Source organism: Rhinolophus sinicus, chromosome 17 (genome assembly GCF_057876585.1).
Source record: "Rhinolophus sinicus isolate RSI-liver-muscle chromosome 17, RSI-T2T, whole genome shotgun sequence".
Lineage (NCBI taxonomy): Eukaryota > Metazoa > Chordata > Mammalia > Chiroptera > Rhinolophidae > Rhinolophus > Rhinolophus sinicus.
The window spans coordinates 35453629-35480124 of record NC_142517.1 but is presented as its reverse complement, the minus strand read 5'-3'; the positions used below and the strand labels follow the sequence as shown (position 1 = coordinate 35480124).

The following is a 26496-nucleotide window of genomic DNA, read 5'->3' as shown; positions in this document are numbered from 1 at the left end:
AGAATGGGAAGAGTAATAAAGATAGAAGGTGGGTGAGTGCAAGGGCCAACGGAGAACTACAGATGATACTAAGTGTACCAAGGAGCAGTACAAGCGAAGAAGTGGAAAAGTGGGAAATAGGAAAGGGAAGTCATGTCACATGCTACTTTCATTTTCAGGCTCTGAAAAGGAATTTTAGCAGAAGAGGCCTGACTGCAATGGGTTAAACTGTCAAAGATAAGAAAGGAAGCAGTGTCAGAGAGCTGTTCTTGAGAAATGGAAGGTGAAGGAGAGAAGCAGCCAGGTCAAGCCAGATCTGCATATAAACACAGACATACCAAAAACATGAAATAGAGAGAGAAACGTAGAAAAGGAGACGCAGATACACTGGGGAGAAAAGGGGGCAACAAACAAACAAGCAAACAGTAGAAAGGAAAGAGTTGGCAATTAATAAGAGAAAAGACTGATCAAGTTTTAAGATGGGATCTGGAACATACAAGGAAGGGATTACCTTGAAAAAAGATGGGAAGCTTATCCTCCATGAGTCACAGAAGAAAGAATTTAAGCTACAGAAAAAAATACAGAAGCCAAGGACAGGAAACCTGTCAAAGTTCACACAATACAATCTCAGTTTCACCCATAAAGTACGGATTGAAGTTCACTGCTAAAACTACGTGGCAGAGGTGAGGATAAGCCCTTCTTGGGACAACAGGAGACAGTCAGCTATTGCTGAATATAAACAAAAAGGCTGAGACTGAGAGGAAGACCAGGGAGGCTGGTAATTTGAGAGTCTAGGAAGGAAAGGTCAAAGGCAGAGAGCCTCCCACAGAGAATAGTGATTAGGAACAGGGCTCTGGAATTGGACAGAATGGGTCCAAAGCCCATCCCACCACTTCTCAGCTATGAGGCTTCAGGCAAGTTACTTAAACTCTTTCTGCCTCAGTGTCCTCATCTGAAAAATAGAGGTAATAGTATTGTCTACCTCATAGGACTGTTGTTAGGATTAAAGATATTAGTCAACACAAACTGCTGAAATTAATGCCTTGTCCACAGGGAATGACCACAGCCTCCTCTGGTTCACTTTTTGCTCCTTTGTTGCTGATCTCACAAGAAAGAAAAATATTTTTGAACTAACTTATACTAACGAGTAAACGACAGAGCACAGGCCATGCGTAAATCATTTGTACATTTAAAAGTGAACTGTTATTAGCCCCAGACATCTCTAACTAGATCCATTTCAGGCTTTATCATAAGAAAAATGAAAAAGAAAACCAAAACAAAATAAGACAAATTCCAACGTGGTGTGCGATACAAGAAACAACTTTGTCAATCCCTGTCACAATTCTGGATTATTATAGCTTCTTGTCTTTTTCTATTAATACTTCTAAATGTATAAATTCTTCAAAAATCTAAATCTCTACCACTCTGACCAGAAGTCCCTATATCAGTGACAGAAGATTGAGATGAAACATAGGTGTGTTAGGAGTATGGTTGGGTTGGATAAAGAGTGTAATATCAGGCATATTTTGGATTTATATGTCAAACTACCTGTATTGGGTACCTGCATTAGGGAATGGATGTGAGATGTCCTAACTGGTTTAGGATACTGCTGAGTCACAAAGTGGTCACACCTTTTTAGAATCCCCCCCCCCCCCCCCCCCCGCCAAGTATCTCAAGTCCCAGGAGCTTAAGATACTGGATCTGACTTTATGCACTTCTGCCTGCATGGTATCTGCAACACGTCTATGTTTACTACTTTTCATCATGTTGTATGCAATAATTATGAAAGTGTTTACAAGAGAGCATTACAAAGGATACACTTTAATAGAGTGTGTTATACAGCCAGTGATGTTCCTTTGATGTCTTAACGATCTGGAGTAGAGTTTATTTCCTTCTATTTAATCCTTCAGAAAACATTTGCAGAGTACCATTAACATAAGTAAACTCTTCAATATCCCTTTATCAAAATGCCATCGCCAGTTACAACACTCTAATTCATAATGCACTTGCTAAAGATAGCTTTCTCCATTCCACAATTCCCAGTTTAAGCCTAGTCCGTCATTTTCATATTTAAACACCTACAGCCATGAGAGAGTAAAATCATTTCTTATGAAGAGTCTCAATGAAGAGGAGAGAAATCAGATCTTCTTTGTGAGGAACTATCTTCCCATTGCAATAAAATTAGCATCCCAATCCCCTTCCATACCCAGCACCAAATACCAATAGAACCTTGTAGTTTTTACAACATTCAAAGAAACAACTACAAGGTTTTTTAATACTTACTAGGTAGAAGGTACCCGTCCCACTCCCATTGAGAAGCCCTGACAGTGATTTTTCAAAAGCGTCTTAAAACAGAAGCTGGGCCCGGATGTTCTGAGATGAACCATATTTGTTAAGAATTCCAGCACTGGAATTCAAACTATCTGGATCCAAATCTCGTGAATTTATGGAGTGTGAATTTAACCTTACTATGTTTCTTTCTTCATTATAAGTGGGGATGATAATTGTGCCTACCTCATAGGCCTTTTTTTTTTTTTTTTTTTTTTTTTTTAGGATAAAATGAAATAATAAAGTAGTGAGAAATTGATCTATAAATTCAAGCAGATGAAGTATTAACTGTGATTTTCAATGTTAACTTACATAGTAGGCACTTAGTCACTCTTTGTGGACTACTGATTTTATGAATCTGTCTAACCTTAGTTATACAAAGTTTCCTAAATGTAGTAAGACAAGGTCATTAGACAGATCAATTATCATTAAAGTTGGAGTATCCATATGTTATACATTTTTTGCTTCATTAATAAAATGTCCTTTGGAAATGAGCTTACCTGTGGAGGAATGTACCATAAATACAATGTATTAAATTTAGGCTGACCTTTATTTAGCTGCACAATCACTTCCTCTTTTCAGTTGTCACCCTAGTTCTAAAATCTGCTGAAGTATAAGATCAGCTACATAAAACTTTTAACTGTGTTAATGACCTATAAGTGCCAGTCAGTAAGTTGATGCGTTCCTATTAGTGGTCCTCACCTCATTAGAAGCCTGCTCTCACTGATAATGGACCTCAGAGGTCAATAAAAATCTTAGGAAGAACTCTCCTTAATTTAATAGATGGGCAGGTGTGTGGAAGCCAAGTGCTATATACATGGTTGTATTCCACATACCTATAACAATTGCAAAGGCATCTGCAGAAACTTACCACTAAATCCCAACGTGGTTCCTGCTGAAGAAACCATTAATTCTAATACAAGGGAGGACTACATACAAATTTGATTGGATTTTTTTCCCATCCAGATTTCAGAAAGTACTAAGAGTCATCAGAGTGATCTCAATAACTCCTCCCAAAAGAGCCTCTCTATTAAACACCCAAGAATTTATATTGATTTTAATATCCAATCTCATCTCACCTGATGAATAAATGAGCTGCCAGTAGCAGTGTCCTTTAATAAAAATGCAATGTCATCCTTCCATTCTTTTCAACGAAAGTATCGATATTGAAACCTGAGATCAAACAGTTAAGCAATGTAAAAAGTGATGTGATAGTTCTCTTATTTCTCAGTGCTGCCCAAAGGGATTATTTGATCTTGTGTGCATGGGCGACCCTGTGGCTAAGTAATAAGACAACCCAGGGTCCACTTTAATGAGGGCACTTGTAAAGGTAAGAGCTGGCTAGCCAGCAAGCTTGCTAAAAAAGCAGTTTCTAAGAAACGAAGGTTTATGCAAGCACAAGCTATCCAAAGCAAGATATGTTTTCTGAGATAAATGGGAGTGGAAAAGTCTAAATCAACTTTCTCCTCAAAATAAACAAGACACATCTTATCAATGCAAAAGAAATCACCTACTCAGAACTCCATGCATTTCTGTCAAATATGTATTTACAAACTGTGTAGGCAAGAAGTTCTGTGATGCCACAAACACCCTGGCCACGTCTCAAGATTTATAGTTAATGACATTTGCAGTAACCAGGTAGCAAACTGAATCTCGCATGAGAATGATGAAATATGGAAATGGAGTGAACACCCAAAGAGTATTTTCTTACAAGGAGAAGTAAAGCCCTGGAAAGGTATAGATGGCTTTGTGCACTTATCTAAACCATTTCTCTATTATAAAATATTCACATTTCAGGAAATCAAAGAAATAGCAAAGTAGCCAAGATGTTTAAATGTTCAAAATACTCGGGTGCCTGTTCATAACTGCTCAAGAGCAGAAAGGAAAAGCAGAGTAGCTCTGCCTTCCCGCAGACAGTTGGATAACGATCCCTCCTGATGCTACAGATCTAGGGAAAACTTCTCCAGCCAGGCAATCTAGTCAAGACTCAGACTTCCCCTGAGCTTCTCACTATGTTTGACACCATGACCAAGAATTAATATCTCCTTGCCTTCATCACTTGTAATCTGGAAATTAAACCAGGCCGCATCTTCTAAAGATGCGTTTCAGTCATCTTTCTACTCTTTAGTTCTTTCCTAACAAGGCGTCTAAGTGGCCACACACTTAGTCGTGAACATACTGGTCGCCTCAGCAGCTCGCTTCCACAGATGAGTCTGAACTGGGGCTTGCCTCTCATCAAACCTGTGGAATAATCCACTCCTTCGGACTCGACGATACTTCTCAAAAAAAAAAAAAAAATGTACAGGAACTCACTGGTTTCTAGAAAGAACATGTCAAGAAATTCGCTTTTCATCATGCTTTCATTTAAAACCCTTTCAGAAAGTGGAATTTAGCCAAATTATTAGCCAATTACTCCCCCAAACATAAAACTAACTGAAACACACACACACACACACACACACACACACACACACACACACACACAGAGCACACACGCGCACTACCAAATCTGGAGGAAAATTTTGTCAGGCTGAGAAAGTATCAATCAGGTGGAAAACACAGCCCCCAAACCCGATGAAACACTGGGGACCGCGTTCCCGCTGCAGTCCGCCTGGGACAGCTCGCAGACCCCACCCAGAGACTTTGGACAGCTCATGCCCTCCATCCCGTCCCAGAGGGAACAGCTCTGTCCGCAGCGTTGGCAGTGGGTCAGGGGTGGGGAGCAGGCGCCAACCGGCCTGCTCTCCCCCATGCGTCCAGGAGTGTGCGGGCACCACTTACATGTCCGGTCGGAGCTGTAGGGCGCTGCCTGGCGGCCAGCTAGCGGCCACCCAGGCACAGAAGCACCAGAGCCACAGTCGCCAGGTCATCTCCTCCGGGCAGAGAGGCTCCAGCCACCACCCAGGCTGCACGCCGCGCGCCTCTCGCGCTCGGCAAGTCCGAGCCCGCCGCAGAAGTTGGGCTCGCCGGGCAGAAGTTGGAGTGCGGGGCTTGCAAGACTGGCGAGGTGCGTCTCCCAGCGGAGGGCGCAGCAGCAGCTCGGCCCCACTGGGTATCACACACTACTGGGAGCGCTGGAGAAGCGGCCCGGCGAGCCCCCGAGGCGCTGTGACCGCCAAGATGCGCGCCCCTGCTCTGCCGGGAGCGACTGGAACCAAGCGAGCCCTGCGGCCCCGAAACCCCGCAGCCTCGGTGCCATGGAAACGCGCTTGCAGCCCTCCCGCCCCGACCCCTCCAGAGCGCTTAAAGAGACAGCCCCGCCGCCACCAAGGGCTCGTAGCGCTGCTGGGCGTCGCCCACACCCGTGTCCTCCTCACCCCCTCACCTCCACCCAGCGATGCCACCGAGCAGCAAGGCACGGCGGGGGCTGGACCCTCGGGGTTGGAGAGGCAGCTGAGATACAAAATCAGCAGCTTCGCTCATAGTTCCGACTAACTCTGCTCCCCACCTCTTCCTACTCACCCACCACCCAACACACACACACACACACACACACACACACACACACACACACACACACACAAATCCCCCTAAAGAGGCGAAGCAGCAATGACTTTTCCCCTTGTACACCAACCTGCTCAGAACACCAAACCAGCTGTGCATCTGCCACAAGCAGAGACCAAAAGAAGGTTGACTTTTGATTCTCCGGTTCCGCTCGCTTCCACCGAGGGTCTCGGGAGTCCTTCAGAACACAGACTGGGGGAGGTGTGTTTGAAGTGGGAACCAAACGGCAGTTGATTGAGTCAAATCTCCTGCCAAATCGACAGTTGCAGGACACATCATGGGCTCATCCAGAAACCCTCGTGACTCAAAATGGGATAATCTCCCTTCATTTTATTTGGCCACCATCTCACCCCTTTCAGCACCAGAGTTATAAGGAGGAGCCAACTCTTTTACAAACCTACTCCCTCCTTTCCTTCAAACCAGCTCCTCTTTCCCCAGATTTACGCAGGAGCAGCCAGTTGCAAGCCCCCAAGGCCTTTCCAGAAGGGTATAGCGTCTGCTCGGAATGGGAAGCTTCAGTTGCGGCGCTGGCCCTACTGCCTGGGACGCACAGCCAAGCGCAGGGCAGTCGCCAGCAGCTCTGGCCTGAGGCTATGCCTCTGCCCGGCGCCAGCTGCTGCCTGGAAGGCCACAAACCTCTGGAGAGTGTTTCGTGAAAATAAAAATCTATGGCGTATCGTGCCCTCCAACAAGGACGTCTCAGGCATAATCTGCAGTTTAACCCAGTAGAAAATGGTTTGATCTGCAGTGGGACAACTTTTTGCTTTGATTCCCAAACTTACCCAAAGTGGCTCTTCAATGACTCGTTCGTAGGCAGATAATACTTAAAGTGGTACCACCTGATTTCCTCAGTCTTAGAAGCCCTAAAATGATCTTCCCCAAAGGTCTTTTGGGCTCCCTTTTGCCCCTGGTAGTTGGATTAACCATATGGCTCTTAGTTTGTCTTCTGAGCCTTTGTTCTCCCTTCTATTCCCCCCACCCTGCTTTTTTTGCAACTAAAGAAGTAATTGGACACATACAGGAGGAACTGAGGAGCAAACATATGGGATTTCTCTCTGAAAAGAAAGAAAAAGATGAGGGTGAGCTAGAACCACACCACGGATGAATTCTTAAGCATCTGTGACTCTGCCCTCCTTGATTTGTGCAGTTGAAATTCACACCACCTTGCAGTGTTTTCTCTTTAGACATAGCTATTTATTTTTTTAACCTTTTAAAATTGAAGTTTAACATAAGGGGAAAAATCATAAATATACAACTAGATGATATCTCTAATCTTTTGACAAATGTCTTTCACAAATAGAATTTTACAACAGTTTGCACGATAGTAATCATTATTGGAACCCCCTTATTTCATAAAAGAGGGATTCACTTTCCCTTCCTTTTCTAAACACTGGTTGTTCGTGAACCAGACCTTCCCTAATTCCAAGGGGGAATGGACTTGGGGACAGTGCTGATACCTAGTGTAGGCATGCATTATCTCTTGGCTAACTCTCATTAGTTCTGATAATGACAGGACTGGCATGGGTCAAACACATTGATAATTTTGAAATCTATTTGCACCTCTTAATTTTAACTTCTCCTAAAGCTTTTTGCCACCTTTGTTATTAAGTAACAAAGCTGGGTGCTTAATTTCGCTTCCTACTCTTTTCCCTCTCCTTTTGGTGAGGTGCTAGTGAACAGTGAAATGACCAAAAGCAGACAAGACACTGATGGGGAAGAAAGGGAGAAAAGGAAACTGGATAATTCAAAATAATGTTGGCTCCTGAACTGAGTGTATTGACTATGTAGAGGAGGGGCTGTTTTCTCTCCCTTCTGGGTATAAATAAATGTAGGTGAAAAGATTAATCCCCTCCATTGATTCAATTTCTAGTTTGTCTTTTGCATGAAACCTAAAGACTCCAGGTTGTTTCAATACAGTTTGATCTTAATTGTCTCAATGAAAATTTATAGCACATGTAAAGATGGCATTAGAGATTAACTGTACCCTGAAATTTCCTGTGATTTGCTAAGCTTTTCTTGGCTTCCGGACTAGTTTCAACTCTACAAGGCTCTATCTTCACCTGTCATTCCCTGCTAGAGTGTAAAAAGTTTCTAATCATTTTCTTTCTTTATATGACACAAAGCCTAGCATAAATAATAGACCTCCTTTATTGCAAGGCTAAACTTTGTGTTAGCTACAGACAAATCTCAGAACTATTGTAAGAGCTAAAGAAAAATGGGAAAATGCAGGAATGTATATAAATAATCTGATTGCATGATTGTTTATTAGGAAAGGACAGATGCTTAGGTATATGGAAAGTGAATCAGTAAATTGAAAAGCACAAATTAGAAAATTTTCTTTTTATGTACATTAGTTTAAAAGCATATTTATTCTATATAAACATTTAAAGCACTTCGGATGTGACAGTCTAAATATGATTAGTATTTATTTCATAAAGTGAGGTTGAATTCAAACTGTCCTAGCATGGCTAATATGTGAACACAATATCATGTAAGCAATTATCATTAAATGAAACATACTCTTCCAGTGTAAAAATTTAAAATTTTGCCATGAACTAGGAAAACCTAATTTAATTCAACTCTCCCTTTGCAGTCTATTCATACAATTTAAAAATAATTGGTGACTTGGTTTGATTGGTTGGTTGTGCTATATCTCTACAACAGGGGAGCATTATGAAACCTGTTATTTATAGTCTTGCATATTAAAAGAACAATGCAGTTTGGTCATTTTGGGATGCTATAAATACGCAAAATGAAGTTAAGTACAGCTAAAACAATTAATTCAGCATCTATTGCCTAAAGTGAAAGAAATTTAAAAATTAACAAATGAAGAGAATGAGCCAGATACACGACCAATTTTAAAAATTGAGAGAGAAGTTTTGTGTTGATGGCATCCCCTGCTCAGGCATAAATTTCATGGGGGAAAAACACAATCATCATGAATGGGATTTTATTTTTGTAAATGATCTTTTACAATGCCAAGCTGGACAGGCTCTTAAAAATGGATTTGATATAACAGACAAATGTTCTCTCTGAGAAGCATCCAAAGGATTTGGGGGTACTTCCAGTGGGAATGCCACATGCCACCCTACTCTCTCCAAATCTGCATCAAAGGAGTAATAAATCTAACCAGCTTCCCCCTTGGATGAAGGAGGCGGGGTAAGCCAATTTCATGCTTTATGTATGCTGATTGTAAAAAGGAATATTTACCTAAAAAGAAATAGATCCGACCAGATGTTCTCAAAATCTTCCTCAGCTGCTGCTTTAAGCTTTACAGTCACTGCATACTTTATCTTCTCGTCTATCTTGTTCTAATTGAGAAATTGTTGATCCATGCGGTTCAATAGGCAGGCTCTGAAAACCTTCCTGCCAAAGCTTTTCAGCCCTGCTCTCCGTCTGAAGACAAAAACTTCTAGTGTTTGTATGGGGACAGGAAAAGAGAGTCAGCCACTTCATTCGGCATGTGTTATGGGTTGAAAGAGGAGGAGGTCAGAAAGCCGTTCTTCAAAGGACAGCTTCTGTCACCTGAAAGAGTAATAAGTTGCCATTATAGAAATGTCTACAAGCCCTAAGGAGCCATGCACATTTAAATCTTGATGCTAGGCAAAACAGAACAAAATTCACACAGGAGCCAACTGGGATTGTCACACCAAGATGTGGATACTTTTTCATTTTGGTTTTATCTGCCATTAAATTTTGTCCCTACACATCCATAGTGTAGAGTGTTTGTCCCTACACACTCTTTTTTTTTTTAAGGAAAATAATACATTCAGCATAAAACTTTTAAGATATATATAGTGATTTATACATCAGTGCATTTATACAGTACATTTATACATCAGTACATTTATACATTTATATATATAATCTATATATCTGTACATTTATCTACATAATTTCTCAGTACTGCACTGCTTATTGGCCATAAAGACTTGATCAATCAGATGTGAGTTATAACAAAATTACCCACTCCAGTATTATATATATTTATTAGAACATAATTAAAAGATTAACCCAGCTACTGGGCTAATCATTGACTTTTTTTTTTAAACTATACCTTGCACAACTAATTTGTGTGTGTGTGTGTGTGTATGTGTATTAAAAAACATGTAACATTAAATTTACTATCTTAAGCATTTTTAAATATGCAGTTCAGTAGTGTTAAGTATATTCAACGGTGTTGTACAATAGATCTCTAGAACTTTTTCATCTTGCAAAACTGAAACTCTAGTCCTGTCAAACACTAATTCCCTCTCCCCCTCTCTGCCTTGCCTTGGCAAATACCTTTCTACTTTCTGTTTCTATGATTTTGACTACTTTACATATTTCATGAGTAGAATAATACAATATTTGTTTTTTTATGACTGTTTTATTTTGCTTAGCATAATGCCCTCAGGGTTCATGCATGTTGTAGCATGTAACAGGATTTCCTTCTTTTTAAAGTCTGCACAATATTCCATTGTATGTGTACACCACATTTTGTTTATCCATTCATCTGTCAATGGACAGTTGGGTTTCTTCTACCTCTTGGCCATTGTGCATAATGTTTCAATGAACATGGGTGTGCAAATATTCTTTGAAATCCTTCTTTGAATTATTTTGGATATATATCCAGAAACAGGATTGCTGGATAATATGATAATTCTATTTTTTTATTTCGGAGGAAACCTCCATACTGATTTCCATAGTGGCTATATCATTATATTCTCTCCAACAGTGCACATAGGATCCCATGTTTCTACATCCTTGCCAACACTTACTATTTTATATTCTTTTTATAGTGGACATCTTGAGCGTGAAGTGATATCTCATTGTGATTTTAATTGCATTTATCTTGTGATGAGTGATGGTGAGCATCTTTTCATGCAGTTTTTGGCCATTTATATATCTTCTTTAGATAATTGTCTATTAAATGCTTTGTCGATTTATTATTATTTTTGTTGTTGTTGCTGTAGAAGTTCCTTATTTATTCTACGTATTAACTCCTTATCAGATATATGTATTTGCAAATATTTTCTCCCATTTCATAGGTTCCCTTTCACTCTTTTGTTTCCTCTGATATTCAGAAGTTCTTAAGTTTGATGTAGTCCCATTTGCCTATTTAATTTTAATTTTTAATTTTATTTTTGTTGCCTGTGTTTTTGGTGTCAACTCCAAAAAATCATGGCCAAATCCAATGTCCTGAAGATTTCCCCCTATATTTTCTTCTAGGTGTTGTTTTTTTGTAGTTTTAAGTTGTATGTTTAGGTCTTTATTATGAGTTGATTTTTGTATGTGGTGTAAAGTAAGGGTCTAACTTCAATCTTTTGCATGTGAATATCCAGTTTTCCCACCACTAATTATTAAAGAGACAACAGTTTCCACATTGTGTAGTCATGACACCCTTATTAAAATTGTTTGTCCATATATACAAGAGTTTATTTCTGGGTTGCCTATTCTATTCCATTGGTCTATATACCTGTCTTTTTGCCAATACCACACCATTTTGATTACTGCTGCTTTGAAGCATGTTTGAAATCAAGACGTGTGAGGCCTCCAACTTTGCTCTCTTTCAAGATTGTTTGGCTACTTGTAGTTTCTTAAAGCTTGTTATGGAATACACAAAGTTTACTCACTATTATTTGAGTAAGTCCCACTTTTTCTGAGTCTTGTCTGCCAAAGAGGAAAAAATAAATACCAAAATTTATTCCCTGGCAACTTTTATTCTGAATTCGATTTTTTGTATCTGAATACCTTGGGTAACTCGCCAAATCCAAACAGCCACTATCAATGTCTCTACAAGTAACTGTGCTATGAATCTTGAATAGATATGATCATAAAGAAGTACAAATGGAGCAATACAGCTTGATATGTGTTTGATAATGGACCTAGTTATCTAGGATACGACTGCAACAGATAACTGATAATGTGTCATTAGCTTACCTTTTGTAAAATAAGCATTTGAATCCAGGAAAGATTAAAAACAATTTTTGTAATTTAGAGTTTTCCATTTCTTTTCCAACCCAATATGGATAAATCAAAAGAGAATTTCATAAAAGTGGATAAGTATCCAAATTAATGCCTGATGAACCTCAGTATTAATAAATAAAAGTATCCACCTAAGGAAAAATTATCAAACCCAGTATGGTTGCACATTATAAGCCCACCTAAGAAGATAGGAAGGAAAAAAAGAAGAAGAAGAAGAAGAAGAAGAAGGAGGAGGAGGAGGAGGAGGAGGAGGAGGAGGAGGAGGAGGAGGAGACAGGAAGCATTGTCAGCCATTCTTTGTAAGGTTAAGTCCAAATTGCAGTTAAGGCCCCAAATCACCAGCCAAAAGCTAGTGACCCTGAAAGTTTATTATCCTACATTTACATACATATATAGTGCACATTTGAACCTGGAATATTTTCTATAGCTTTATATGTTTTATGCAGTATGAGACAGGTAGCTTCAGCTTTCATAGCTATGGAGCAGTGGTATCCAAAGTGTAGTCAGCACACTATCAAGAAAGTGCAAAGACTACCCACAGAATGGGATAAAATACTTGCAGATCATATATCTGATAAGGGACTAGTAACCAGCATATATAAAGAATGCTTACAATTCAACAATTTAAAAGTGGGAAAATGGTTTGAATAAACTTTTCTACAGGAAGATATATAAATAGCCAATAAGCACATGAAAAGATGTTCAATATCATTAACCACTAGGGAAATGCGATTCAAAACCACAATTTCACATCTATTAGAATGATAATAACCAGTGTTGACAATGATGTGGAGAAATTAGAACCCTCACATATTGATGATAGCAACGTAAAATAGTGCAGCCATGTTGGAAAATAAATTGACAGTTCCTCTAAATGTTAAGCATATGGTTAATATATGACCCAGTAATTCCACTGCAAGAGAATGGAAAATATGGACACACAAAAACATGTACAAGAATATTCATAACAGCATTATTTATAAAAGCCAAAAAGTGAAAACAACCTAAATGTCCCTCAGTTGATGAATAGATAAACAAAATGTGGTACATCCATACAATATACTATTATTCAACTGTAAAAAGGAATGAAGTACTGATACATTCTACAACATGGATGAACCTTGAAAACCTTATGCTAAAGGAAAGAAGCCTACACAAAAGGCCATGTGTTGATTTATGATTCCATTTATATGAAAGATACAAAACAGATAAATCCATAGAGATTTTAAAAATAGTAAAGTAGTAGGTGCTGGGAGAGAAGGGGAAATGAGGAGTGACTGTTAATGGGCACAGGGTTGTTGTTTTTTTGTGGTGATGAAAATGTTCTGGAATTAGGTAATAGTGATGGTTATACAACTTTGTGAATATACAAAAAAGCACTGAATTGTAAACTTTATAAGTGTGAGTTTTCTGGTATGTAAATTATATCCCCATTTTTTTGAAAAGTGTAGTTTGCAAACCAGTGCCAAACAGCAAAGTATTTAACACTTGTCCCTGATGAGATGAGATGAAAATGTCAGAATGAAAGAAGCCTACATCACTAGGCACACTATTTAGTTCTGCTGACATTTTTTTTTTCCCTTCGCATGACTTTCTCAATAAAGTAAGCAGTCCATTGATTTTCCTTCTGTGGTAAGCTCCTTATCATCTGTGGGACCAGGTAATAAAGACTTCACAGAATGGCTGCTTTGAGTAAAGCTGCTATAATCTGCATGCCTGATTTCAAGAAAGCACCTGCCATTGGTTACATGACACACTGATAAATAAATTAAGACAGTCACAATTTCTGAGAGAAACTATTCTCCAATTATATCCTATGTATTGATTGCATATGGTAATATAACTTTAGTTCAGTTGATCATGCCTCTATATGTCAGGCAACGGATGAGAAAATAGAAGTTTTAAAAAGGAGGATCAGGAGAAAGAGTAAGAGGAGGAAGATGAGAAGTGGAGGAGAAGGAAATATGGAGGAGGAGGAAGAAGAATCTAAAATAAGAAGACAGGTGCTAAATGGTTAAAGAATTTTTTCCTAGGGGACTCAGACATCTGACTTGTCTACTATGATTAGTATAACACGAGAAATAGGAATAAAATGTAGAGGAAGCAGGGGTTACTTTGGGGCAGGATGTACTTTCTATACAGTCAGAAAAGTCTTCCAGAGGATGTATATGAGGTGGGTCATAAAGGATGAGTAGAAGTTCAGCAGGCACACATCTGTGGTTCTACAAGAATAGAATCAGGGTTAATTAAACTAAAAGGTCATATATAGAAATTGACATTCCCAAACCAGTGACAGCCACATTTCTTGTGACACTGTTAGAAGTAATTATCAGGCCCATCACCTACCCACTGGATCAGTCTGTGGGTGGGACACACCAAACTGTTTTAACAAGCCCTTCAAGTGATTCTGATGTACACTAAAGTTTTAAAAGCCACTATTTTAGATAACTATAGCAAATTATTTAAAAAATAGATGTTGAGTCTTGGGGAAAAAAGACATAGAGAATGTTCCATTTTAACACAGCAAATTGATCAAAATACTTTATCTCTTCTCCCTCTGAAAACCTCATTAAATAAAGAGTAAAGAAACGTTTCAAGATACTATTCACCAAGGCAGACGAGAAAGGAGATAATAATCAGCCTACAATTTTAAGAAGAGTTTGGAAGATAGAAGCCTGATACAGGATTCTTAACCACGTTGGAAGATAGAAGTCACAAAACTTACAAGAATGGTGCCTGCTCAAGGCAGTGCTTGAGAGAGGAGAAGGGAGCCAGTTTCCCAGACAGAATGCCCAGAAACAGTACTTGAAGACACCTAGAAGGAGTGGGTAACGTGTGAGCCTAAAATGAGGGATCTGATTGTGAAATAAGTAAAGTAGTAGATTCCCTGATATTCCTTTATTCTTATGCCCCTCAAGAGACAGGCGATGTGTTTCCTGGAAAAACTGGACTGCTAGGATCTAGCCTTCATGCAGTGAAAAACAGGGTGAGTCAAGGGCTGAACACAAGACCATTAGGTGAAAGTCCACAGGAAGACCTGAGGGCCCCTCACAAACCCTCTCACTTCTGGTACCCAGAAAACCTTTATCAAAGTGTGTATCTCACACCATGCAGGTAGCTGGAAGATCATTCTCCAGAGACCCCAATGAAAACACCAGTGATTTGATAGCCTTCCAGTAAGGTCTACTATTTGACTATTTCCACCCACAAAGACAGAGCTTCCTTCTAATAATCTCTGTAGTGTTTATTCTTAAACATAATAAGCTGAGTCTCACCAGATATTAAGAAAGCTTCTAGCATATAGAGACCTACAAACGGAAAAAAAAAAAAGATAAAGTGATTTTGAAAGAAAAGAAAAACGTTCCCTTGCCCTAAAATTATAATTATCCCAGAAACAGAATATATTACATTCATAACACACAAAAAAAGTATTATTCTGAAAAACGAACACTCAGAAATGAGAAGTAGCTTCCTGAAATTAAACACAGGATAAACTTCAATGAAAAAAAAAATGCAATAGAAGGGTTAAATATAAGTCAAGGAAATCTCCCAGAAAGAGAGGAAGAGAGAGAGAGAAACTGGAAAAGAAAAGTAAATAAAATTAGTGGATTAATCCAGAGCATCAGAAAGAGGGGAAAATAAAATAAACAAAGGTGAGGAAAGTATCAAAGAAATAACCTAAGAACCAAAAGACATCAATCTTTCGATGGAACAGGGCCACAGAGTTCCTAGGGCAACAACAAGTCACAGTGATGCACATGATCATGAATTTCAGAACAGCAGGGACAGAGATAGCACACATACAAAGCACATCATTCAAAACAACATTGGACTTCTGAAAAGAAACACCAATTGATATAAAATAGGAAAGCAATAACCTGAAAGCTTTGAGGGAAATACTTTTCAACCTAGATTTCCATACTTAGCTGAACTATCAATCAAGTATAAGAGAAAGACATTTTCAGAAATGCAAAAACTCAAAAAAATTGACTACTCCTCACATATCCTTTTTTGGAACTTACTGGAGGAAACATCTCAGGAAAATGAGTAAGTGAAATAAGATAGGAAAATAAGAAAATCAGAAAATAGGGGCTTTGACACTTGAGAGGCAAAGGGAATTTGCAGGAAGATAGTAAAAGAAATGTTTAAACCCAGGCTGCGAGCCAAAACTAAAAAGCATCCTGCCTGCTGGGAGTAAGTAGGGGTTTAGAATGAGAATCTCTGGAAGATAAGGGGGGGGGGGAGCAGGTCATTTAATGCATTTGAGAGACATAGAAACTATTTCTAGGCATTAGAGCATTTAGGGAGGCAATTACCAATAAATGAGAAAAAAAGAACAACACAGGAAAATGATTAACTGTAGAAAAAAACAAAGTTCATATGAGAAAGAAATATCCTAAGACATTATTTGATTTAGCTGAAAACAATATGCAATCTATAAAATAATATAAATATTGATGCAGATTTGTGATATAACTACTGAGAGACTAAAGGAAAGGAAGGTTTGTGGAGTAGGAGTTTAATAGATTCAAAACAGGAAGGAAGTCAATAAATACAGCCTAATACGATAAAAATTAAAAAATAGCAGAATAAGCTATTCTATTATACAGTGGTATATGTATGGAAAAATAAAAGAATGTTATAGGATAGAAGGAGAAATAAGAGGCAGGATGTTTTGTAGTATTATCAGGCCTTTCCTGAATCTAAGCAGATATCTGAATTCTTAGAAGGAGCTAGTCATGCCAAATTTGAGGGACCAATATTCCAGGCAAAAGTAATGCAAGTGTTAAGATTTTGAGCCAAGTATAAAATTAGTATGTTTTAGAAAGCTAAAAGACCAGTAGTCATTGGGCAAAGTCAGCAGCATGGGAAACAGCAGAAGAAACATATCCAAATGGGAGGAAAAGCATTTGAGCATCAAGACTGTTATAGCTAAGAGATTCCATGATGCAAAGATAAACAAAGGAATACCACATCTGTTTATTTTATTTCATGGATTTCTCCAGCCTTGCATTATTCTATCCTACCTTGTTCACCACTTTAGTACCATCAACCATTAATACCACACAGCCCTCTATTGTAGCAAACACACAGAGAAAAGTTATTTTGGCTGGTGTATCTGCATTGTTTGCATGTCTGGGAGTTGGTCTATTACCACATAAATTATGCCCCCTCTGTTTTTATCTACTGCATTTTGCATTTTTCAATGTAATTTTCATCATCCCAGTTTCCCATTCTCATTTTAAACAGTAGTAACCTACAAGATTTTACATTTTCTGAAAATACAGGACTCTTGTGTGGAAATTATAATTAGGCTGGCTGGGCAATGTTCTATTATTAGTAAGAATTGTGATTTTTAGAGTTGTGGGTTAATTGCTAGTAACTGTATGCAGTGTTTTCCCTCAAGATGTTTTCTATTACAGTAATTAACTGAGCAGCTGGGAGAGCAGACATTAACCATTTGTCTTCACAGTAGCCTTCACTGGGGACTCTCCCAAAACCTTTGCACATGGCTTTATTTGCTATTCGTTGGGTAATGTAAGAGGGAAGCATAAAAGATATAGTATGTTCTCACTTTGGAGTGGATATCCGATATAAAATGATGTTTTCTAGTTGAAAGGATTCTTTCTTACATGTGATGAATAGATCATGAGAAACAGAATGTCTTTTAGATATATGGACTTATCTGACTAGTTTTTATGTGCTTATTTCTTTAAGTATCTTCATATAATGAAATTTTGTCAGAGTGATTGTATCAGAAGCCTGAGCTACCCTGAAGACACCACTGGTTTATCTGTTTACAAATTAGATTGGACCAGTAAAATCTAGCTGATACTGAAGAAATCCATTCAGTAAAACTTTAGAAGCAACCTTGCCTGAGAGCCCTATTTTTTTTCATGATGCCTGAATTCCCATTGGATGATTAACTCAGCTCTGGCCCTTGATTTTAGTCTCCCAAATCTCCCTCTGGGACTCTTCGTGCTTCCTTGTGTGAATTCCTATTTATTGCCTAATGTGGCCCCACTCTCAAGACTATGTGCAAAATCTGATGTTTGACCGCAGTTCTCCTAACCAACTCGCCGTTGCCTGGCTTCCATCTCTGCCAACTTGTATTCTACAGCATGCCTTTCATTAGTGCTAAAGCATTCATTTTTTTTTTCCAACAGGGAACATTTAATTTAACATATTTTTAAATGAAATGTCCCATACCACAAGTAAAGACTAAGTAGAAACTTTTAAAAAGTGAATAAATAAAACTAGGCTTTAAGAAAATTGTTAGTTATATATGAATTCTTTATCTTCCCTCTGGTTGAATAAAATAATAAATTCACCACTGTTTAGATCTCACTGCTTTTTTTACCCTGTTCTGCCAGAAGCAAGAATTTTCTTTCAAGATTACTCCTTTTCTTTAAATCCAGAAAAGCTCTGGATTTATATTATCGTGAGTATTTGGTTGTAAGAACTTCAATAGAAAGAAAGCTATCTGTTTTACACTATTCCACAGAAGCCACACAAACAAGACCCTGCCAGACCCTCCGACAAACGGTTAGGACCCAGCTTTCCTTTCCCCTCTGAAAAGATACAGGAACTGGACCCCCTATGCTGTGGTTGGTAGCAGTTCAGAACAACTCGTTGGGACCACTAGCTATTGTCAGTGATCAAAAGACCTTCATCCATTCAAGACCACGCTCCAGAGTCTAAACTTTGCAAGTCTCAAAGGCTCACCTTGCACTTTGAAGAGTGATATATATATATAGAGAGAGAGTTTGAAAGCATGAGAAGCTGTAGTATAAAGTGAGAGAAACTTGCCATACAGAAATATGTATACTGGAAATCCCACTGAGAGCTTGGGCCATTAGCTGGAACAACCCTGGAAACAGTGACAAGAAACAGGTAGAACCTAGAGTCTGGTATAGATGCACTCAAGAGGGCAAGTTTCAGTGCAGTTAGAGGTGAAAGATCAGGCAGAGAAATTGAACCCTGTGGTCCTCAGGGTCAACAAGAGCTTTAAGCAAAGGCAGAGCAATAACCTGGAAGTCCTCATGGAGAGAGATTGCTCTGACCATTTGGTTGTGGATGAGGGAGTTCTGAGTCACTGTGCTTCTTCCTCCAGAAAACATTGACTCTGCGGACTTGCTCTCCCTGTACAGCATTCAGACCTAAATGATACTATCTGTTTAACTTTTTATAAACAGTGCCTCACAGGGAAACATTTTAATGAATCCTTTTTGATTTACTGGTTGGATGAATCAATTTTGGGAAAGCCCTGCAAAGCATGAATTAAAATACAAATTGAATTTAGAAAATATCAGCTTGCATATTCCAAAGGAAGATAAGCTCTTCTTAACTTGCCCTCATAATTTTTCCTCACGGTAAATCCTTTCCCAATGCACTCCTAATGATAACTAATATTGGGAAGCCAAACAAACAAACAAAAATACGCAGCAGGGTCTGTCCACTTAAAATGAATTTCATATGATAAAAACTGAGTTGATTGTTACAAATTAACATCCAAGTATTCTAATTTTACTGTCCACTTCCTCTGAACAAATTTATTTTAAGCGCCTTAAGATGGAAAATGTCTATTATACTTATTTATATCATTCAAAGTACCAGACTATATTGGGTAAGGTCATGTTGAATGATTGAATTGTTTTAATTAAAACTAAAGTTTTCTGAAGGCCAACCTAGAAAACTCTTTAACAAAAGCGCTGACTTGTACTGTCATTATCACCTTGGTTAACAGGCAAAAAAAAAAAAAAAAAAAGAAACATGCATAATAGCTATGCTTCTTTTGGCAAAAATACAAACACCATCCCACTTAAGAAATGAGAATAGGATAGCAGTCTTGGTATTTGGTGAGTCCTTCATAAGCAAGAAAACACATGACCTTTTGCTATAATTCAAGAGCCATTCTTGTCAGTGCTTTAAAGAGGGTAGAAATTAAGCTATATTAAAGCCTGTCTTGGCCCAATTATAGAATGAAAGTGAGGCATCTATGGAGTGGCTGCAGGATAGGTTTCAAATCAGTTTGAATCCAGCTATTTGGTCCTTATTAGGACTTCAGGGGACAGCCAAGAATTACATTTAATTCATTATCTTGTTCTGAAAGCACTACAGTGGCAGCTACACAAATTGAAAGCAGCATTTACACAAGCTAATACCTATGGTATCTTTCCAATTTATCTTTTGGGCATTATCACCTCCAATGTACCTCCTTGAAAGTTTGACGTGTGGCCTGAATTCTCATTTTGTAGGATGATAGCTATTCGCCCTGAAGAGAACATTGAAGAAAATGGCCCCACATTAAAGTGCTAAGAATGCTACCTGAAATACATTTTAAAAGATTTGAAAATAGCTATGGTCTTGTGGCAGAAATTGTGTTATATATAAACTTGCCTTCTAGGCAGTCCATTCTTTCTGGATTGAAGCTCCAGTGTTATTGACTTCATTCATTGTTATTTGACTCATGTCTGGCAATCACAGTGAAATCATTGCCCCCCTTTGTGAAACATTCACGACCACTGACTTTAATTTTCCATTCTTAAAAAAAGAGAAAATTTAAACAATATATTTGTCTTTGTGATGTGAAAGTAAATATAACAGGTTGAAATTCAAGATAGGAAAATGTTCCTTTAAGGAACTAGGAAGGATGATACAGACAGAAATGTTGCCCACATGCAGAGTGATTTCTAATAGTTCATTGATCTCACTGTTTTGCGTTCTCTGTTAGAGGGTGCATTCAGAAAAGCCCTGCATAGTTATTAAATTGACAGTATAATCCCAGTGTGTTTTATGTAACTAGACACTAGCAACACAGAGTACTGCATTTACCCCCAGATTTCAGGCAATGGCACTCTAAGCAAATTGTATTAATGCTTTATATTGATATAAAACCTTTCTTCTCAAAGTACAAATCACTTCCTTAAAATTGATTTATTGGGCTTTTTAACAACTCATCAGTGCAAGATATCTGAGAACATGATGTGTTGAGCTGAGATAATATCTTAAGTTTTCTGATTTCTAATCTACTCTTTTAAACATTCCATCACTGATCACCCTTTAGTCCAAAAACGCCCCAAGTTATCCATTCCATACAAGATTTGTAAAAGGTTATATTTTAGAGAAGATTCTTTTAGGGTAATAAACAAGTTTAAAATCAGTTGTATGAGAACTCAAGAGACTTTTTTTTTCAGCTAATAATTTAAGTCTATTATTCCATCCCAAAGAAAAATAACGTGAATGTTAAGGAAAGATCAACAGAATAGATTATTTTCCAGTAATTACACAAAATAGTCCAAAAGTTAAATATATTCTTTATTAATTCAAAGTGCTTGACTAATCTCCACCAGACATTTAAAATCTAAGGATTAGTCATAGTAGGAAATATTTAGGATCATTTTGATATAGATATCAAATGGAAGAATAGTTCTTTCATTCGGAAGGTAATTATGTCTTTCTTTCTTATAATATTATTGCTAGTCTCTGACTTACCAACAAGCAGTGCCTAAATTACAAAATCTGCCACCAGATATAATGAATGTATCCAGAAATGAGCACTAAAAGATGAAACTTTATGCAGGTACAAGGCAAAGGGAGGCTTGGTGGTCCAAAATCAAGGTATATAAGTCAAGGCTTCAACCACTAACTTGTCTTCCTACTTTGTTGAGTTTAATATGATGAACGAAGGCCTATTCCAGTATTGCCCTTCTCTGTTCTTTTTAGAACACATCTTCCTTTACCTCCCTCTTAATCTCTAGGCATTTTGAAGATATTTATATCAATGGGGAGGAAAAATCCTTTCCTAAAGCTAGCAGCTAACAGTCAGCATCTCATCGAAATTTCACAAGGAGGAGCATTAAGCATGCTTTTTTTTCCCTTTGTTTTTTATAAGATGCATGATAGCTTTAATGACATCTGCCATTACAATTTTGTTTGCCCTTTGAATTAAAATATGGCAAAGGAGAAAAATGTATATATTTCATTTAAGTTTAAATGACCTCACACTAGCAAAATCACGTATCATCTTTGCCTTTTCTACATTCCATATACTTTCTCTTTCATTTGGAGCAACAGTGTGTTTGGTTAATAACCTCACTGTTTTCTGCTGTTAACGGAACTGAAGTGCCATTAACACATATTAAAGTACCATTGATTCCATTAGTGCCAACAAGCACTAAATCCCAATTTCTTTTTAAATAAGCATTAAAACAAATGCAGATGTCCTTTATTAACAAGCAACATGCTGAGCAACCCTTATTACAATAGTGTAATATATGAGAGATGTCTTAAAGACCAAGTTAGAATCTTGAGGAGCTGAAATACTAGAACTTGGGTACAAGGAAGGACAAGTGAAGGGATAAATATGAATTTTCCACATGCACAGGAGCCTCTCCAAAGTACCAATTTTACCTCTCAGATTAGAATCATAATCACTTTTCACCTCCATATGTTTCTGCATTCATATATTAGAACACATATAATACCACAGTAGGGAAGAGACACTGACTGTAGAGTTATAATAAACCAATTTATGAATGAGGAGCTAAGCCCAGAAAATGGGCGTGGCTAAGATGGGCACTCACCTTGTGTCTTCTGCATGCGATGTCCATGATTAGGTGTTCCTAACATATGGTAAAACACTTTCAGTTATGAAAGCAATCTCACAGGGAAAATACTTATGTGCCTGCACATATGACAATCCTAGCAACCTTTTTCATAGCAGAACGTGGAAGAGTTCAGCATAAACCTTAGAGCTAAATTTGTGGCAAAAGCAATACATTTTATCTTTTTAACTAATTTCACCTTTAAGCACTATTTCATTCCTTTACCCTTTCCTCCTTGTTTTTCACCTCTCTCTCTCTCTCTCTTTCTCTCTCTCTCTCTTCCTATTTCTGATGTGGATTTTGCCATTTGTATGCATTCCTTGAAATCTGTCTTTAATATTTTTTTCAAATAAAGAAGAAGATAAAAATACGAGTAAGATATTAGCTTATTTTGTTTGCTATTGCATATGCAGAGCCTAGAACAGTGCCTGATATATAGGAGGTACTCAATAGTTGTTGAAGAAATGGAAAAATGGTAGATGACAAATAAGTAGATAGAGATGGCTAGTAGGTAGGTAGATAGATGATAGATAGATAGATAGATAGATAGATAGATAGATAGATAGATAGATAATACTGATAGGAAGGTAAGAATGAGGGAGGGAGGGAGGGATGAAGGCCTGTACATTTAGGCAGTTATACAGACTCACAACTCTGGTAATTTTACTCTCCTAAATAAGTTTGATGGACTGGAGGAGAGCTGGAAACAGTAGAACAACAACTGAAATAACTATCCAAGCTAGTAAGTAGCCTTCTACAGTTCCATAGATGCTAAAAAAAGACACAGAGAACTTTATTACAGTAAGAGCAGAAGCAGGAGTATCAGCATAGTGTGCTGGATCCTTAAGCTTTATGTAGCACAGAGACATGCAGAACCAGATAAAAACCTGAACATAGAGTGGAGAGCACCCCAGGAGAGGAGCCACAAGCTTACAGAATCTGCTACTTTCATAGCCAGCATTTCCGGGTGGCCTGGACGGAGAGCAGATGTGTTTTAGGACCTGTGATTCATTCCGCTGCTGTCTAGGATGGCCACTTGAAAGATGCCCAGTCCAGGAAGATGAATAAAAAGGGCAAGAGCATCATGGAGGATACATCTGCTATGGTACGTAGTTTCAGAGATGAAACTGTGTAGACCTATGATTAAGTAATAAGCTGTGATTGTGTGGGCCATAAGAGCTAGAAGGCAAACTGAGAGGTGGCTGGCCAAATACAAAAACAACAGCAAAAAGTTATTTGCACATTCATGGCACAGAATAGCCTTAAACAACTTGGACTACATACAAGTGCCACCCCCCCCATCTCCGCCCCAAAGAAGTGTCCATTTCAGATGGTTTGCACATACACAGGCAAATATAGAAGTCATCGGAATGTTATATAGAGTATGACCAGAAGTGTTGGCCTGGAGTCACAGAGGGTGGAGGACTGTGTGGGAATAGAATTCATAGATTACTTCATTGAAAAACACTGGAGCTAAAGCTGTGTTCACTTTGTGGTTGTTCAAAGGAATGTTCCCATTGCAAAAGGATGGGGGGGGGGGGAGCAGGAGTTAAGGCTTGACATCTAAGTCCACGATGGAATGTGCTCTAACCAAACCTCTCCAGTGGTCTGAGTGGGCTTCCTGAAAGAGCTGCTCTGCTAAACCCCTCCTCAGACTCTCACTGTGCGGACTTACATCAACGTTGCCACCTTCCTCCCTTCTTAAAGAATCTTTTGAAAGCATTTTGAGTATATTCTCTTTAGAAAAAAACAAATGTGGCTTATTATATTTGTTTTTTATGTATAGCTACTTTCTAAAGGATTTTGTTGTTAGACAGCAGGGAGGTTGGAAACAGAGGGGCACTAATGATGTTTAAAAAGAACATCTTTTTACCTCTCAGTGTTTTAGCAGCTTTGGTTGCTTTTTTAACTCCTGAAATTCTAACCTCTTGTTTTTGATATAAAATCTTAATTTCAATTCATTGCAATATTGAAAGTAAAATAGACATGATGTTCTTTTTCAGCTGAACAATAAGCAGCAAGCAAAATGAACTCTACATACTTCCTTGCTGTTTTTGTAATCTATAGTTAATAACTTTTCATTCATTTTGTTTTTAAAAAGTCAAAAACTATAGCTTCGTATAGAAATTCAAGTGGAGTAACAACAACAAAAATTGCTCCAAATACAGTGTCCCAACTTTGCTTTTCTGCACAGGTATTTCCAGTCCAGCATATTTCCATCAGCACAATTTTTAGTTTTATAATGCTGCATGTGTCACTCACACCACTCTGTAGGTATGGGACATCCAAGTTATAAGGGTCTTCTCTAGAATGCCTTGCCCTAGTTATATCTGCCACCAGCTTATTAGAATTACATAAACTGAACAGTTGTTTTGGTTTGAATTTTAAGATATAATAATTACAAATCTTCAAGACAGTCCACAGATATATGTGATAAATACACAGCTCCATATTTGTTTACAGTATGTTAGATGACTTTGTTCATTTAGCCGTAAATAAAGAAATCTAATAGTAAAAATTCGAAAATGAAGCAAGCAAGAAGATAAATATCAGAAGCATAAAATTTGGCTTCTTGCTTCATTCATAAGTTTGCTTTTATCTTGAATTGCCCTCAAAAGGAAAGTCTTAACATGGCCACAGTCCTAGTGACATTTCTCCCTGGCATGCTTTACTACTTAGCCAAGAGCCATTGGTCTTGAATCACTTTAGTTCTAAGTTTCAGAGCACCTTCTTTCAAGTTGTCGTCCAAATAAAACAACTTGAAGTAGAATGTCTTGTATAGCAGGCAAACGCCTTCAAAAAAATGCATAATGTAAGAAAGGACTGAACATAGCAAACATTTTCCATTTATACTTTTTTCTCATTAATTATGAATTAGTAAGTTCATAATCTATAAAAGTTTGCTCCCTACTTATTTAAGGACAAAAATATTCTATAATGAGGAAAAAGAAAACATCAAATTCTCTCACACACTGGTCAGAGGTCAGAGTGGCAAAATTTTGTATAGGAAAGTCTTTCATTTCTTTGCATAGGACAAGAAGTTGACAAACTTGCCTAGATATGAGATTAAACGGTTGATCTTCAGGGAACTTGGAGGGCCATTTTGACTTTGCAAGATTGTAGAGATAATGTATATATGTTAGAGAAGATGGCTGTGATGTAATTTGTCCTTGTTAATTTCACATGTTTGAGGAGATTGTTTGACATTTATGATCAAGCTTTACCCACCAGTATGTATTGCCTTTGTAAGAAATATATTTGCAGTCACAGCGGCTTCTTATGGTATGCCTTCAATAGTTGTCTACTTCCATGGTTTAACATATTTTCTACTTTCCTAAATTGTTAATATTATTATAACGGATCCAGGAATGTGATGAGAGTAACATTTGGAAAGAGGAGAGATTCTTACATTGGCCTCAGAACATTAGGCTTAAAATATCTCACCCAACAGGTATCAGTGTTGCATTTAGCACATCAGAGTCTCTACAGAGTATCTCGTATTCACCCAATAAAATCAAATTGTAAGTTTTGTCACAGCATATTAGAACTAGGTACTTCTTACTCTTAAAACCTCACCTGACTTCAGACGGAGTTAAAAGAAACTTCAGGTCTACACAAAAGCCACGCAAATGCAGATGGCATTGGGTACTGGCACCCAAGAAGTAAAGAAGGAAGATGAAGAAGGCAAAAGAGATGAGAGATAACCAATCCCAAAATTAGTCTTCTCTTCACAAGTTTTCTAAGGGCAGAATTTTTCATTTCAGTACTGAAGACTCAGTACCGCAGGTATGAGAGATCTGATTAGGAATGTTTTCTCCCTGGGAGATGAACCAAAGATGGTTATTAAGCTTTAACTGCAAGAGATTTTCAAGGAAGCTAATGTTTACCACAGCACTCTGTGGTAACCAAGAAAAATAAAATTATTGTAAGGGCAAAAAGAAATACTGATCTTGCTTCATAAAGAGGGTAGTTGTATCTATGTGGCCTGACTGCTATAGTTTAAATATGTATGCATATGAATTGATTAACAATATAAGACCCAATTTTAATGGCATACATATCCTTATGCTAATTGAGCTGCCTGATACATGTCTCAAGCACTTAACAGCAT

The 26496-nt window shown here is 37.9% G+C and overlaps 1 protein-coding gene across 14 annotated transcripts in view; it reads right to left on the bottom strand.

Moving 5' to 3' along the window:
- Window positions 1-26496, bottom strand: part of LOC109449436 (multiple epidermal growth factor-like domains protein 6) — a 717515-nt gene that overhangs the window by 616158 nt on the left and 74861 nt on the right. For 8 of the 14 annotated variants that reach the window (XR_016019751.1, XR_012494689.2, XM_088794226.1 and 5 more), the window contains exon 1: window positions 5089-5458. Coding sequence is in view for 11 of the 14 variants with exons in the window: in XM_088794226.1 (XP_088650352.1) it covers window positions 5089-5177 (89 nt within the window). In the remaining 3 variants the exon portion in view is untranslated. Of the gene's footprint in view, window positions 1-5088; window positions 5460-5881; window positions 6060-9021; window positions 9337-26496 lie in introns of those variants that run through there. The other 6 variants (XM_019735715.3, XM_019735706.3, XM_088794223.1 and 3 more) reach the window with 4 other exon arrangements.